Below are 18282 nucleotides of genomic sequence, written 5' to 3' on the forward strand. Positions count from 1 at the left end.
AAGTTTGCCTTTCGTACATTATTGTAAATGAAAGACATGTTTCTAATCTATTGTTGAAATCTTACAACCATTTTTTTTTATCAAGTGGGTAAGATGATATCATTACCAAGCGTTTTCGATTTCGAACACAGAATCAAAGTAATTTACTGTATTTAACACATTCCATGCGGGAATTTAGAATATCGTAGAAAGCTCCATTTGCATCATTGAAAGATCGATTTTGATTTATATCTAAGGCTTGTTTCATAATTATTTTCACAGCGAAATCCAAGTCAGCAGAGAGCAAGACGGACAGTCGTGAACAGGGTGATGTGTGTACCCTTGGACTACACAACTTAAAGTTTAATTTCAGTGTGATTAAAAACTTGCATGCCTTTGATTCATCTTGGGTCTAGCCTTGACACTTACGCCAAATGAATTGTAAATAGACTATTTTATTGAGGCCTAATTACAGCTTCTTGTATGGTGTCATCTTTGCCGAACAGTACTGTCGACATAAAGTATATTAGAGTTGCGGTTGTCTGTTTTCGAGTTCCGAGTTTGTCAAGTTCATTTCTGTGATTATGTATTATGGTGCTTTGTGTATGTGTGTGTGTGGTGTGTGTGTGTGTGTGTGCTGGACCCGTGCTACTTACGTTCTACTTGCGTGTATTCCGTGTGACCTGCGTCACACGGATGTTCCGTAAAACGCATGCGAAACTCGCCCAAATCCTTGTCCGCCTGCAAAAATTGTCCTGCGTGCTGGAAAATTCCCACTCGCAATAAGCCCGCGTAGCTTGCACGGAAAGGTGTGACAGGGCCGTAAACTTGGTTGCGGGTGAATTGGACTTGCGTGCGCAACTCCGGATAACTACGGGTGAGATACGTGCCAGGTAATGTCATGTGCGGGTCATCTGCGGGGACCTCCGGGTAGTAAAAATTGTTCTTCGCAAGTCGCACGCAAGGCTTGCTGGAAAGGTGTGACAGGGCCTTTGATTGTAGTAGCGATAATAATGACAGAATGTGTCAATTAGTGTCAAAAGATTACGATAATACGTTTATAGCCGCTTGTGAAAGAATTTCCTATATCACGAATCCTGGACATCCCTCTCTCTCTCTCATTCTGTGTGTGTGTGTGTGTGTGTGTGTGTGTGTGTGTGTGTGTGTGTGTGTGTGTGTGTGTGTGTGTGTGTGTGTGTGTGTGTAATGCAGGGCTCCACATCAGCGACGGCCCGGTAGCTCGGGTCCACCAAATCCCCCAATCCCCCTCCCCACCCCCCCCCCCCCACCCCCCCACCCCCCAAAAAAGTTACCTTTTGAGGAAGTGTGTGTGTGTGTGTGTGTGTGTGTGTGTGTGTGTGTGTGCACACCCTCCCCCAATCAATTCACCTCCATCACATTGGCCATAGACACTTGGGGCGGAAAATTTTCCAAATATTCTGTCAAAAAGTGAATGGGGGATATTGATACCCTCTTTCTCTGTCCCGTTTACCTCCAATATAGTACACAGTGACGCAACACGCGAAACATGATAATATGCAGGAGGTGACACATACCATTATTTAACAAGTCACACTTTCCCTGAATGTGTATTTTTCTTACTCTTTTTGATTGAAACTTGAAATTGAAAAGTGTACACCAGATTGTCGAATCTCAATGCTAGAAATGCAAAAGATTCCTCGAGTATGCAGGGCTACTGCCTCTAACCCTGCCCCCCCCCCTCTCTCGCTCTCTCTCTCTCTCCGATCAGCCCACGTTCAAAACTTACACTTTGCGGACTGAAAAACATCCAAATACTCCACACACACACACACACACACACACACACACACAAATATGTGCACCATATCGCTCTATTTCAAATCCCCCCCCCAAAAAAAAAAAAAAAAAAAAAAATCAGAAGTTCCAGGTCTCGTGTGAAAGGGAGGGAAATCCCCGTTACTCTCAGACTATAAACCGGGACCTCCGGAAGAAGGAATCCTGTTTCATTTTCAGATTAAACAGGAAGCTGAGAGTCACACCTTCCTGGATTTAAGAAGCTTGTATCATTTTCGCACTGACGAACCTGTTCTATTCGTTTCCGGAATAATGAACCATAGGAATAACAAACAACCATATTTCGTTTTCGGATTAACGCACCTTCAATGGAACAACGAAACTTCTGAGTGATGAACCGTCAAGTCAAAATCACTTCGTTTGAAACGCTAGTGTGCTGGCCTGGGACAGAGCGTGAATGAGGTGTTTTCATTTTTGTCAATATTTTCGCGATTGAATGCAATACCCGAAATTCGCGAAATAAAACCACCGCGAAAATTTTCAGTTTAATCATCACAAGTTGTGCACCTTGATGTCAATCGAGTCAGGTATCAGAAATTCGAGCAGCCCCTCGAAGGGTCTGGGACTAAGCGAATAGGAAAATGGCACAATTTATCCTGTCGTAATTTAACGAAATGTTGTTCATTTTCAAAATTAATCGACTAATCGAATGAGTTGTGCCGTAGACACGAGTGCTTTTAGAAAAGTCCATAACGGAAATATTTTATGAATGTATCGGTATAGGGCCTACCTATCGCATGTTTCCCTGAAATGCCTTTCGTTAGTCATGTGGGTAACATGGAAGTCATGTTCAATCTAGAGAAAGGTACATAGTCGGACATTCTTATGTCTTTTGTTAATAATCATATTAATATTTCGGCAATGATGGACAGACGAGGCCACAGGCAGAATTTTGGTTTGGAATGTTTTGTTGTATGTATGTATGCTTTTTTTTCTTCTTCTTCTTCGTTTTTCTAGGGGGCATATACAAGTAATCCGAGGAAAAATGCAATGTGTAGTTGAAGAATTACTGTATTATGAAATACAGCTGTATATGGAAAATATAATTGAATAGGCCTATTCGTTTCGCCACATAATAATCCCGAAAAAACACAAGTTAACATGTATCTACACTGCATATGTCCTTTAAACGTACCATATAAAGTCAACTCTAGATTTTGTAAGTTCTGGGAACATCGAGAGACAATATGACTTGTCACCTATGCAGCATACTAAATGTACATGTACTGTATAAGAAAACGCAAACGTCTACCAGGAGAAAGGGGGAAATGAATGGTCAGACTGTATTTGTCAGTATAATACAAGCAGACCGCCTGAATGAGTTTATCGAGGTTGGGGTTAGTTTGTATAGAAACAGTGGCCATCGATATCATGGTACGTTTGTATCATGACTTCGAGGCATTTGTGTAGAGAGAGTTCTGTGGTTTTTATGTACAATGTACGTGACAGGAAGTGAGCAGTTTTATTTTACTTTTCCTTTCTTTTCTCTCCCTTCTCTCCCCCCCCCCCCCCTTTCCCACTTCTCTCTCCTAACACAACCTACTTAGGGATATACTGTACTTAATTGTATTGCCATACAAAAAGCTTGCCTAACTGAGTGAAGAGTACACTGCTTTAAAACACAACCAGACAAATAGGCAAATGGAGCCGACTTTCTGTATGCTGTATGTGAGTTAACACTTTATTGCAACATCTATGACTGTGAGAAAATATATGTATGAAAAATGACTGCATGCATTCACAATTATTCACACCAACAATTGCATCCATGTACAGGAGTCTTAAAATTGTCACTTTGCACAAAATTACAACCTCTCAACTGCTGAAGTATTCAAATTCTTTTACAGATACTTCTTTCTCTACAATCACTGAAAAATATCACTATTCTCTAACCTAGTCAATCATAACAATTTTAATGCTGAGGCTGTATCTTTTCATTTGAAAGAGATACAATGTCGTACATACACATGTACACATACATCTCTCTATCACGTGATAAACTATGATTTCACCTACGTGTGTAACACTGTATAACCTCAAGTCATGTATGACTACATGCATTAAATTTACAGCTACTCTGTGTTATAATGCATGATTATGATTGACTTAGAATGGTTTATTTTTGTCTTTTCCAAATATGCAAATATGTGTATTTTGTGTTGTACATGCATATCTCACCCACTTAGATTGGTTCTGAAAAGTTAACCATGAGCAACTTTCTATTTCTGGAACTGTACTTCATCTTTACATCGAAATGACATTTTTGTTTAACTTGTGCCAGCAACAAAATTGAATCATCAAGCAAAATCAAAATGATAAAAACAATTCAGTTAAAGGCATACAACTACATGACAAATCAATCAAACATTTTTCTTTTTCAAAATAATGGCATAATTGAGCGCTCTGATGGTTGATGTGCAAAAAAATGATACTAAACAAACATATATTTTCTTCTACTACTAAACTCTCCCATGGCACATTGCTGTCAGACTAAAAATTTTATCATGATATATATTTTTTCTTTCATCTATCACAGCAAAAATTCTTTTCATTATGCATTCTGTCGGGTAAACAAGTAACACTATGAATTCACATACATTATATAAACAAATGAAGTACCTGTAACTATTTGCACTTTACTATTTCCACACTGAAAATATAGCATTACAAAGTATTCCCTGACAAAACTGATAAGAAAGAACACGCCTTAATCTTTATATTGTAGAACATGACAGCCCTGTGCTACACTTTAATGAAGCTGATTAGAGATAACAGAGGCTGATCATTCCACGGTTAGCTGTTTTGTCCATTATTATGTTATACATGTATTGTTTCTTAAGAAATGGAAAGAAGCTAACCCAATAAACTTATCAACAGAAGAAAGCAGGGAATAATTTTCCTTCTCGAAATTGAATAGCAATTTTTGTTGATGAACATACATTTTCAGCAAAATGGTGTACAAGTCTATGTAATAAAACTGCTATGCAAATGACATTTTGTATAACAGTCATAACAAAATGCATAGCAAATTGCTATGCAATACCAGGAAACTTATTCCCTGAGAAAGTCTCTCTTGACTCTCTGCCTATGGAACATACCGTTTCAAGAAGATGAAGAATAAAAAACATAGATGAAAATAACATCATCAGTTTAAAAACAAAACAAAACAAAACAAAACAAAAACCTTCCCCATTGTAACAAAGTGGGAGTGCATGTGTAACATAAATCATCTATTGTTTCTGAGGTAATTTAGACTGCAGTTGATACCGTGAGTAGAGCTTCACTCTATAAGGAAGTCCTATATCACTTTACAGATACACCCACTCACACTCATATGAATATAGACCTCTTATTTCTTGGTCTTCAGACATGCAACATGCTTGATGTCTGAAAGTTTGTGTGTAGGATCAATTCTAGATTGTGCAAATACAAGCATGCTGTGCAGTAAGAATTCCGGTGTGTGATCTGTCCAAGTGCTTATACAATTGTAGAAGAGCATTTCCTGGTTAAGTTGCATCCTAACACTACTACTAGAGTGCCAGTAATGAGGGTAATCTTTCTCATATTGCCAGTGTGAACTACACTGTAGCTCTGCAATTATGAACACAGGAAAGAATTAAGAGCAAGTGAGAGAATATAAATCACTCACACCTTAATGGACCCCATATGCAATATTTGGGCAAGGCAGAGGACAGATTCAACTTGTTTTAACATAAAATACACCTCCCAGAAACCTCTGTCGCTCTCGTCTCAAACATTGAAGCACTTTAAATCACTGATCCAGTCAGCATCACACTTCATGGAACAAATGTGCTGAAGTGCTACTCTTGCTCTTTCTGCAATGTTTGGAATTAAACAAAAACAAATAGAAGAGGCTCACAGAGACAGAATGCTCTGAAATAAATCCTAAGTATTGAGTTCAGACTGCTGCAAGATTCTTTTCAACTCATTTCAACTAAAAGGGAGAAACCACTATCTTGATAAAGACACAGTGATCTCATGGGGGAGGGGGAAGGAAAGAGACAAATTTTGTTTGAAATAACATTCCCTGAATTTCAAATAAGAGTGAAAAAGATAACATAAAATACAAGGACAATGGATCTCTTCATTTTGAAAGCATGGTGAGGAGAAACAGAAAGGAGAGTCATCTAGACGGCGGTGGCGAATCCAAGTCGGTTGTTGCCACGGTCAAACTTGGTGTAGTAGGTGCGGAGGAAAGGGTCTCCCAAGATCCAGAGGGGACCAGCTGGGGGTGGGACATCCAGGCCGATGAATCCCACAATGCACATTGTGACTGATGACTGCTGGACCTACACACAAACCAGAGACAGAGGGGACAGGTTTAAGAGACTGCTGCATAAATTTCACGCTGTCAACACATGAATAGTCTACAGATCACTTTCAGTTTCAGTTTACTTTCACAAACATTCACATAGTTGCCATTTACACATACACATGGGAACATGTACCTATATTAATTACAAAAGGCCTATCAGGAAGTTTCTTATCTGAGGCCAGTCCAACCGGATTTTTTAGCATTTCTTCCTTCCTCAATTCCATATGTGCAATAAATCATATAAATCCGAAACAACAGAGGAAGAAGCACCTTTGACCCAGTTTTTTTGATATCCTGTTCCACATGGAGCTTCGTGTGGAAACATCTGACCCTCACTACAACAGAATTTGCATACAGTTAAGGTATAATTCATTGCTCAGAAGATTACAAATAGTCTGATCTATTGTATTTGGGGGTGACTTCAGGCATAAACACATTATACTTACATACTGTTTGGATCAGGCTTCTTCATATCTGCCACAATGTGCCTGATGGATATAGTTTTACCCAGTTTGAGCACTGATAGTAAAAATATGATTGATGTTGCTGTTTTGGACAGCACATAAAAGTGACACACACTGACTACCTGTTTCTGTGTCAGGACTAAAAATTTACTCAAAGTGACAGGGCCTCAAACTAGCAGCATTCTTGGCTTTCCAAAGAACATGTCTGCACCTATAACCATGCAGGCAGCATTCCATTCTAACTGCTGCAAAGGTATAATTCTAGTTACTCTGATGCACAAAAATGTGCTGCCAAAATAAATTCAACATACTGCGCAGGGCAACATGAAATACTCTTTCATTGTGTAAAGACTCTAATTATGAAGATATGGGTCACATCCATTCCAACAACGACAGCAAATCTATGAATAAAAGACAGGACACTCTGACCAGCAACAACAAATTGACGATTCTAAGGATCACTTTTTCCATGGGCCAAGAGTATCCATTATCCAGTTTGTGCTAGATTATGATAAAAAACCCAAACAATTACTTTTGACTTACCTCCAGGATATAGTCTCGACCAGTCAGAACAAATTTCTGTTTATTCAGTGTGATTGTGACATCTGGAACAGTGTCAATCTTGTTGCAGTCAATCAGGTACTGAAAAGATTAGAAAATCCAAAAATAAGTGATAGAAATATCCAGGCATGACAACTTCAAGCAGTCCAAATCATTGAGAGCTGTATCCCTCTCACCAAACCTGCAAAACAAAATCCACAACTAATCCATTTTGTTAGCATTTAACCTATATACATGTATATATACCTGCTTGGTTTTGGTGCCTTCTTTATGTTAGTGCCTATTTCAGCCATAACTGAGGGCTTACATTTATGTAAGTATGCCTGACATTATGTTGCTGGGTCGACAAGACCTCATATCTACAAAATGTCAAATGTTCAAAAGAGCACAAAAATATGGCAGCTAAAGCACTGCATCAAATAGGAGAGTCTTTCCTTTGACATGCCGTGGTGGCTTTATTTTGAGGGTAAGACAGCTAGGATTTGGACAGGACATCACTAAATTGATTATCTAACCATTAATCCAGAAAAGTCATTTTCACAAAAATTTCAGATACGAGGTCTTGTTGCCCCAGCGACGGTTGATAGTTGATGCATGCACTGACATAGCAATGCACCTGACTCACTGCATAACTCATTGAATCATCTCTTATTCTTATTTTCGAACCCCTCCCCCCTTCCATTAAGGCTAACACAAGTTAGAGTATTTTACCCTGTTGCGGACGGACTAATTTTGCTACAACACACATTTCCCATACACACCTGCCAAAGTATACTCGGGACTTGTCCTCAACGGGTCAAAACCGAACATTTCTATACAGAGACATGTGTACTAATTTGGTGCAGATATGACTACTCCTCAATGAGCAAAGGAGATTGATAAAGAAGAGATTATCTGATTGTACCTCTCCAGATGTAAATGGCGCTCCACCAATCTGCTCCACCAGTTGCTTGATTGTGGCAGAGGGTCCGGCAAGGAGAGACGTCCCAGTATCGGCGATGGCAACACACTTGGTGCAGTATGAGGTTGAGCCAACGGCAAGACTATAAGGTAAGACACAGACAGCGGTACAAGCTAGATTAAATAATCCTCGTCTTAGCTGACCTTGCCCAAGTTGAAAAATTGGCCTAGTCAAAGAAAAATTCTACTCAGATGGATGTAAACATTTGTTAATCATGCCATGTAATTTGAAATTCATGTAAGTTAAAGGATTCTGTCTGGTCCCTTTGTATTCAACCATGGCCAGGTTGGCTGAGCCTTGAATGATATGGGCGGATGACTGAACATGCAAGAATGACAGAGGACTACAGTCAACATCCTGATAGGATGCTTTTTCTTTATTCTTTCCCTATTGTCTTTCCATGTGAGGAGGTTTTCAACTGACACCAAAGACACTACAGTCTTACAAATATTGCAACAAACAGTGAGTCTGATACATAAACACAAGACTGCAAAGGTGTTTTCGATCTGCTATTTACTTTGAAGTGGGTCATGTACATAATGATGACATCATAGTCACATAACAAAGTAAACAATATTCCAAACTACATGATGTTAATTTAGATGCATAATGACATCCCAAATGTACTTGTATTTGAATCACATCCACTATCCAAGATCAAAGTTCCATTCACCCTCTTCACTATTCTGCTGTTTTTATGATAAATAACTCTTTGCTGAAGAGGTCACTTCCACTGTGATTAAGTAGCAAAACATAAATGATTATAATATGATGGGTTTTAAAAAAACAAACAATGACTGAGGCCAATGATAAGTTGCAGATAAACACACAGTGCAGTATATTGTAAAAGTAATCCCAAAGAAGTCCACATAAATCTAATCCACTGAAAATAAAGACAAAGCTTTGATTTGTGGAATATCAAATCTTCCAAGATGTAACATGAAGGTTTAATATTTTAGCATGGCAATCAAATTCCATTCATAGAGATGGTCAGCTCATTTGACTTTGGCTTTTGCACAGTTGAGTGTTATGTAAATGCAACATGAAGGCTTGGGTAACACATGATCACATTATATGTGACGATGACAAATACAGCCTCACTAAAGGGACTCTTCAAAAACATCTTACCTCTCCATTTCAATCTGCCAGTACCCCTGCCGTGTGACATTCACATAGGTGAAGTCCCCTGTGTAACGCTTTTGGTCAGCCCCACCAAATACAATCTCACCTCCAGGCACTTCTGATGCATTCCTACATTCCACAGGGAAGAGTCACATGTTATTTGACAGCACAAGCAGTGACCTGTCGCATTTGATGTGGTGCCTCATGTCTAACCCTTTATCAATGTCAAGTTTTTTAAATTCTCTGATAGCTCTACCAGCATCCCCACTAACGGAAAATCATTTGAATGTACATTTTCACGTCAATATACAGAAGGCATTCCTTTATTTATTATAATTTTCAAAGTCCAAAGGAAAAAAACAAAAACATAACAGAAAATATATAACAGCAATGCAACATCACAATTCCTCTTAAAATACCTGTGCCTAATCTGCTTCATTTGATTTAAAATTCTACATCCTGGCTAGTTATACCACAACTTTATAATAATTACATGCTATCACATGGTCTTTGATGTTTTAACTTTGAATTCTGAAATCCCTGCAGCTACTCTGTTATAGAAATAATGGGATTTGCAACAGTTTTCTAGTGGTTGTCATAAACTATTCAAAGGCTTTCAGTTGATCATAAGGGATATAAAGAGTAAAATAAAAAACAGCATACTAAATGGAATGTCTCACAAAGGTGTCTAATATGGTACATACATTATATCTTCCATTTCTTATTGTCATAACAGAAAGCTCTTTGCTATTCACAACGATCTGATCCTGACAACTTCCAAAGGTTAGGGATTGTAAAGTTTTGGTTGAGATGGGGTATCAGGTTTCCAACTTTCTTATGAGATAATGAGAAACCTTGTTATGTACATGTATTATGATGTGATTGTCCTAAATTATTCACAGGCTTTCATTTGATTACAAAGGAGACAAAGAGCAAAATGAAAACAGCCTACTAAATGGAATGTCAAATGTGGCACATGCCTTCATTTCTTCATTTCCTATTGTCAACAGAAAGCTCTGCAATTTGATATTCACAATGATTTCATCCTGACAACTCCCAAAGGTTAGGGATGGTAAAGTTTTGGTTGAGCTGGGGTATCAGGTTTCCAACTTTTTAATGAGATAATGAGAAACCTTGTTACAAAATATGAACGAACATGTAATTCTACGAGAGATCCAAAGTTCTAATATTTGACTAAATTCGGTTTTGAAATGGTTTAGATATTCAAAACAAAAGAATCCTAATAAAAGGTGGGACTCACCTTTCATTAGGATCACTCTGTTTTACTTTTTTTCTTGATATTTCATCATTTCAATACTGCTTTTTATTAAATGAACTTTGAAGTACTCTTAGAATAGTTTGCTCTTTTATGTTTCATCAGTAGTTTCTTTAATATCTCACAAAAAGTTACAAGCTCAAACCTCATCTCAAGTGATTAAAAAATTGTTTGAGTTATCACATTTGATGTGAATATGCATGTCACTTGTATCGCAAAACATCCTACGTACCACATAAACATTTTGCAATAAAGCCTACAATATGAGGAGATATCACTATTTTTCTTAACCCTATCTAGGCCGGGGCCCCCCCCCCTCGACGTTCCGCGCGATGTATCGCAATTGCAAAAAGCTATCACCGCGACGTTTCATGACTTTTTTCTTTCGAGTCTCGCGCATCTTTTGACACCAAATTTGCGACGCCTGGGCGCGCGGCTCCGAAGTTACACATAAATATACTATATACATGCATGTCAGACCAAAAATTGCTCAAAAACGTGAATTTGTGTACAATTTCAATGCAAACTGTGCTTTCAGGCAAATTTCAGAAAAGCGTGATTATTTGGGTGTTTTATTGATTAAAATCAATGAATAACATATTTTCTTGCTCGGAGCGATGTCGCGGACAAATTTCTTCGAAAAAACAATGAAATACATAAAGTCGAAAAAACAAAGAAATACATAAGAAATTCAAAAAAAAAAAAAATACTGAAGAATTTTTTCTGACATCACAATTTTTTTTATTACATTTGCTAAGGACACTAAAAAGAATATTTACACAAAAAACGTGCCTGTTCTGAGCTTCACTTTGGGATTTATACCACATAGTCTGATTTCATGCATCATTATGCATAAATTAGCATAATTTAGCATAGATGATAATTTTTTGAGAAATTGACTTCAAGGTATTTTAGATTACATCATAGGCAATGTGTGTGCCAATTTTCGTCGCGATCGCGCGGTCGACGGCCGAGATCTGGAGGGGGGGCCTGGGAGGCCCCCCCGGCTCTGTCAACTACCTAAATAGCCCGGCCTAGTTAGGGTTAAATACCATAACTGTATTACTGTAGATTGTTTATGTTAGAAACAATACTCAACATTGAATGTACCGATGAACATTTGAAGAGTTTGTTTGCAAAAACCGATAAGTCCATATTTGCCAAATGGAGATATTTGCGATTAAAGGTCAAGAAAAATAAAGAGAATAATAAGAAAATTGTTGCTTCTTTTGACCATAACTTCAAAAATCTACCTTTATATGTAGTGACTAATATATCATTTAAAAGGTATTATTTTGTACTTTTTGACAGAGCCTGTACTTCAAAATCTTCAAAAATGGACTTATCGGTTTTTGCAAACAAACCCTTCATTTCTACATTGGTTGTTTTTAACCCTTACTCACAGTTTGCAACTACAGTACTTCAAAACACTCAAATTGGGGGTTTTTGTTTACAGATATATATCTGCAAATTGTAGAGTGCCTTATAAAACTGGTATGATGATGATGATGAGGATGATGACGATGATGATGAGGTCAAAATAAACTTAGAACACATGACTTACTTTGCTAGGTACACAGAGAAGACAGGTTCTGCTACAAGTCCCTGCTTCATGATATTGTCAAAGACCGGCACATTGCTGATCCTGGTGATGGTTGGGTAGCCGAGTCCCATGATGCCATCGAACTTGGCAGCCACAAAAGTAAGCCCCGGTTCCGAAGTTGCCTCTCCGAACCGCTGATTCTTGGCAGCCAATCCACCCAACTACAGTGAGCATTGGCAATGGTAGTAAAAGATGAAACAATATACAAATCAAACACTCTTCACACTTACAACACCAACAAAATCAATTATCAAAATTCTTCAAAGGTTTCTTAGCATTCTGAGACATCACAAAAGTAAGTTTTATTTCTGAGGCACCCATTATGAATCTACCTCCTGGATTTGTTCTGGCATGTACAGATTTTTTCAATGTTTCCCCACATCTTGTATGTTCAGGTACTGTACGCTGATTTTTAATTTGACATGGCTTCAACACCAGCATTAATAGTAATGACCACAATAATCACATGTGTTCCTTGTTTTAAACCAGGTATAGATCATCTGCTCACCGTGGCTGTGTCTTGACTCACGATCCCTGAACATGAGCCTGAACCATACTCGATGGACCATTCGGTGCCATTGGCCACGTAAGTGGATGATTTGGATCTGTAATATTTATTATGTACTTCTGTAGAGACAATGATACAACGGAATGGAAAGAAGAAAGACTGTATCATAAAACACATCGCAAAATATCCAGATTACTTCTACAAAAGGTATAGACAACTCTCCCCACAATGAAGGGCAATCATGTACATGTATGGAACAGAATGTATAGATTCCATAGTGTTTTTGATTCTTTAGATGATTTTTCCAATCTTGAACAAGGGACACAGAGAACCAAATCAAATTTGGTAAAACAAAACTGACATTAAGAACGAACTTAAGCACGAAGGGGGAGGCGGGGGCCTTGATGTGCACCTAAACTTCAAGAAAAAACTCCACCTTCACTCCATCTTCATACTACGTTGTACATTTGTATGGTGCCCCTTGATGACGGTATGTCACAAAAGGAATTACATGTATAACCAACTACCTCCCGTGTATACTTTAAATTGCAAATTATTACCTCTTTACCTATAAAAACACCCCATATAGTGTACTAGTACACTGTATGTATCTGTTCTACTATGACATAAAAATCCTAACTGGAACATGCTTTAATTTGCCCCATTAGCTTTCCCCGTGGCCTTAATAAGGACACCATGCTCTTTTAGGATAGCACTGCATTCCCAGTGTCGAAGAGTACATCTTCAGGAGTGGTTCTAGCCCTGAGGCTGCCATGAAAACTGTTTACGGTACTTATCCCTACAGGGATATCATACTTACTATTTTCATTTTTATTGTATAATCAATTAATAATAAAATTACCATATGAGGGTATACATGCAATATTCTCATTTTAGTTGAAAGTTTGTACACTGTATGAATTAATAACAAGTAGAAAATGATGGCAAGGCCCTCTGGTAAAACAGTAGTGCTAAACACTCATCAAGTGTCAAAACACTAGTCTATTCATAACATGAGGATAACTTACGACAGGCGATGTCTAACAGGGAGCAATTGGAGGCTGGGACCCAGAGATCTGAACTTCCGGTGTCAAACACAACTTTAAAGGTCTGCTCCGGTGTGCCAAGTGAGATGGGTCCATAGTACTGGGCCTGACAAGGGATCATGTGACAATGAGAACAATGAATCATGTGACATTTAGGCAGGCTCATGTGGGAAGATAGACATGGATTACTTTTAAAGGGGATGGCTACAAAAATGTAGTAACTGATCAGTGTGAATCAGTGGGAATGCTGGGGGATGATTGTTCTAATCATTGTGGGATTCATTTAAGAGTACATTATACACGTATATCTATTGTTGTGTGAAAATTATTTGCTTCAGAATGGTCTCATATTCAAGTAATGTGCAGTTTAATGTTTCCAGGTTAACATGCCTGTACAGTGATGGGGCAATCATTAACATTAAACTGCACATTACTTGAATATGAGACCATTCTGAAGCAAATAATTTTCACACAACAATAGATATATAACGTTCTCTTAAATGAATCCCACAAGAATCCCCTAGCATTCCCACTAATTCCCAATGATCAGTTACTAGCCATCCCCTTTAAAACAAGCTTTGATATGCTTAAATTATACCTCAACACTGGACCCGCTGGAATGGGGATACCTTGGAGTGGGAAGGTTGGCCCAGTTCGCATATACACGTAATATTCGAGAATCCCTGCAGCAAATTGTGTGACACAGCTTTATCACTGATCAAGCTAAACTGTATACTGTTCTAATGTACATATTGTATGTACAGTAGAACTGTAAGCAAACATTGTGACGCCAAAGAATCTCAACTGAAGTCGAATGCTACCAGTTAGCGTATGCTTCAATGTACACATATATTCACTGACACATGGCTGATGGGTGCTCTTTGTGATTGTTTAATGTGCCCTAGTGAGCAGCGGATAAAAATCAATTCAATTGGACCACAGTACCTGTATTCCCGCATATATCCTACACAAAGATACAAAAAATGGATAAGAAATATTCAAAGAAAGATATGACATTTTGAAATCTCACATTTTTTTGGAAAAAAAATTATTGGCCAGTCCCTATGAATATTCAAATCAGCAAGTTGACGATGTCATGCCCTAACAATTTCATAAAATTCATGTTACAGAAATGACAAAAATCTCCTATTTCAGCTATATGAATATAAAACTTGTCATAAAACCACCAAAAATAACGAAAAAAAACACACAAAACAAGTTAACTGTGATCCTTGGAATGTGAACATGCTTTTATTTGTATTACACTGCAGCTGAAAAATACTTTTTTTTTTCAAATTTCATGTACAGCATACATGAAATATAATAAAGTTAGAGTAAAGATTAGGGTTAGGTTTAGGGTTAGAGTTTGGGTTAAGGTTATCATTAGATTCAGGATTAGGATTAGGGTTAGGGTCAGGGAAAAGGTCTGGAGTAATTGTCCAGGGGGTAATTGCCCTAGAACCTACAAACAATGTTAATCCATCATATGGCCGTGACAGAGGTTTCTACATGTATGTACTCTTCAAGTGGTTCTACAGAGTTGCAGACCTGTGCTTTAGACAAAGGCATGTTTGGGTTACCATGACCAGATTTCAGGAGTAAATAAACCTAACTGGCCTTAACCAGCTGATACAATTATGAGGACAAGTGCTTCAGTGCTTGTTAAAACTTTATACAAGATGGCCTATGATAGCTGCCTTTCTGATTTTTTTGTTTGTTTTTGTTTGTTTTTGCTGGTTTGTTTTTTTGTTGTTGTTTTTTTTTTTTGGGGGGGGGAATATATATCACAGCCATACGTGTGTATCTGGGAGTAACATTTTCATTTTATATTCATGCTTGGTACAGCACAATGCATGCATGTTTATGGTAATGAACTGAACATTTTGCTCCTTTCACTTTGAATGTCAATATGCCATAAAAACATTCTACAAACCTGTATAACTAACAGTGCCAACAGAGATTTAAATGCTTGTCAGGAATAAGGAACGACAAGACCTACAATCTAAATGTAGGTACTCAGAATTATGTCTGCAAATGAAAATACAAATTACAATGTCAAAACAACTGACAGAGTTACTAGAATCCATAATAAACCCATGATATCATTTTCAGTGGAAGTCTTCTGATATTGTCGATTGCATTTTTTTATGTATAATGGAGGTCCTGTGTGTGTGAAAGTCACAACTCATGTACAGTATGTATGTAAAAGATCCCGCTTCATACACTTATCATAAAGAGCAGGTTAAAACCTTTGAAATGGTCCTGCCTCCTGTCCACCTGGACACCATGGAAGGCAAGCTAGTGCACCTGAATTTCATGTGCTATGTACAGTATCCAACCATTTTCTCCTGATAGAAAACAGAAAAACACACAAACACACACACACAAACAAAACAAACTTTGCAACTGATTCTTTGATATTTGGATGGTTCTATAGGGTTTTAAACAGCTGTCAATCATTATGACCCAAAAAGGACACAAAGCATTATGTGATTATAATTTAAGTCTCTTTACATATTTCATGTACGGTACCCATCATAATTATTTTTTGTCAGGAAGACTGGAACTGGAACTCACATCAAGATAATCTGTCATATTGACAGGAACGGGAGTGTTGCCTGCATTGTACTTATGGGTCATCGGAGACAGCCCAAGTATAGGAATCTTTGAGTAGACCATTCGATGACGTATGGTGTCCATCTTGTAGAGAGGAATCCTGGCATGTGAAAGTGACAAACCAGGTAATGTTAGACATGGCATGGTATATGAATGTATCATACTGCATTAATGGGTAAGATACACATTTCTTGTCGTGGCTATACTCTATAATGGCGAGTTGTACCTGTACATGAATTGGAAGTACATGCATGTGAAAATAATTACCGGTAGTGTATTTTTGTGTGTGCTTGTGAAAGAACAAAATTGCATATAAATGCGTAAACTGTGTCAAGATTGCGACCGATCTTTAGTACGGCAGCACCTCTACAGTGTACATGTTTTTGTATCTGCAGTGGCGGATCCAGATGAGGGCACAATTGGCGCATCCCCCCCCCCTTTATGTTTCCTTAAAATACAAAAGAAATGATAAGGAAAAAAAAATGAAATGAAACCCTGGATGCGGCACCAGAAATATTAGTTGCGTCGACCTCCCCCTTACAGAACTCCTGGATCCGCCCCTGATCTATGGTCTACATTTGTACACAAGTATGGTCACATGGATGATCATCCACGGTCAGCACCTTGCACCTTTATCATTAGACAGAAAGATCCGTCTGTCCGGATGAGTATTTAATTTATTTTTTTAACGTTATCGCTCTCCTCCGTTGTATCAGGAGGGGATCCGTGAAGCCAGACGCAGTTTCCGCGGAGCATTTCCCCGACGACCAGATACAGACCGATCTTTCGCACAACCTTATCATTTGACCGAAAGATTAGTCTGTATCTGATCATCAGAAAAATGTTCCGCGGAGACTGCGTCTGGCTTCACGGATCCCCAAGGAGAGCGACAACGTCAACAAAATAAATAAATAAAAGACTCCTCCGGACAGACGGATCACGGATATTTCTGTCTACTTCATCATACACAAACTGACAAAGTACTAACTAGTTAGTACTATGTCTATAGTACTATAGTAACAACAGGTGTTGCCAGTGTTTATTGTTTAGAAATTATTATATTAGAATAAAACGTTAGAAAGAAAAATACAATTGGACAAATAGGCCTAGCAAGTTAACATGCTAACAATACATGCTACCAATCGACTATTTAAAATCTTGTACTATTCTTATTTTGCAGCTGGCTTGATAATTAATTGATCAATTGTGAACAACTGTCAGCTGAGACCTGAGTGAACTCACGAACTGTAGTCTGTAGTGTAACGTTTGTTAGTGATATGATAGGGCCTATGTAATTTACTGCAAACTGCTAACGATGATGGAACTAAGCTTTAAGGACAAGCTTACATGAGGGGGGAAATAATAAGGGAAAGTTACCTGAGTGTTCCCGCATTGACAGCCACAATAAGCATCAGGACAGCCACAATGGACTTCATTTTGAAACGATGCGTTTCAGAATCAAAATGGAAATCGGAAGAAGGAAATTTAGGCCTGGCTACGCCTACTGCTGCGACTAATGCGAGACCAAACGTAAAACAGCGAGGTCTACCGCTCTGTCCCGACGACCCGGCGTGTGATTGTGGTGTCTGAGCTTTGTTGTTCGCTTCCAGCGCTTTTCTTCATTCAGCGCTTGCGTTGGCGTTACGAGCTGCATGCTTCACATGATCATCGTCATGTGATTTCATCGTTCACTATCGATCATTCTGATATTCACGCAATACAGCTAGAAATAGGTTGAACAGTGACAATCGATTCGCGAATGGTTTAGGTCACGTGACTTTTGTACGACGAACTGAGCTGCTGATCAACAGCGGAAGCGGTACCACAAGTTTACAGCCCCTGACTTTAGACAGGCCCTTTCAAATTGTCATACCAATAAACGCTTTCCCAACGCATGATCTTCGATGCACTAAGTGTCTTTTTAGGATTTATTTTCTCTATAAGAATCATAAATGCATTCTCATCACACTGCGA

At 38.3% G+C, this 18282-nt stretch overlaps 1 protein-coding gene across 1 annotated transcript; it reads right to left on the minus strand.

The window, feature by feature from the left end:
• Positions 1-5306: 5306 nt before the first annotated feature.
• Positions 5307-17911, minus strand: LOC139708431 (lysosomal aspartic protease-like). The gene is made up of 9 exons (XM_071620382.1): positions 17686-17911; positions 16270-16408; positions 13675-13798; positions 12647-12765; positions 12100-12299; positions 9266-9388; positions 8081-8219; positions 7159-7257; positions 5307-6125 (listed from the first exon to the last, which is right to left on the minus strand). The coding sequence occupies exons 1-9, from the start codon at positions 17742-17744 to the stop codon at positions 5964-5966; spliced, it is 1164 nt and encodes a 387-aa protein (XP_071476483.1). The 5' UTR covers positions 17745-17911; the 3' UTR covers positions 5307-5963.
• Between the last annotated feature and the right edge of the window lie 371 nt (positions 17912-18282).

The sequence above is a fragment of the Diadema antillarum genome, unplaced genomic scaffold (genome assembly GCF_040938485.1).
Source record: "Diadema antillarum isolate AM-2024a unplaced genomic scaffold, OU_Dant_1.0 seq00001334_RagTag, whole genome shotgun sequence".
Lineage (NCBI taxonomy): Eukaryota > Metazoa > Echinodermata > Echinoidea > Diadematoida > Diadematidae > Diadema > Diadema antillarum.

Bases quoted from the DNA above. Each gene is read 5' to 3' on its own strand.
- LOC139708431 (XM_071620382.1), bottom strand. From the start codon at position 17,744: ATGAAGTCCATTGTGGCTGTCCTGATGCTTATTGTGGCTGTCAATGCG. The intron at 13,799-16,269 runs GTGAGTTCCAGT...ATCCCTTGTCAG, and splicing joins ATATGACAGATTATCTTGAT to GCCCAGTACTATGGACCCAT. The intron at 9,389-12,099 runs GTAAGTCATGTG...TGTGGAATGTAG, and splicing joins TTCTCTGTGTACCTAGCAAA to GAATGCATCAGAAGTGCCTG.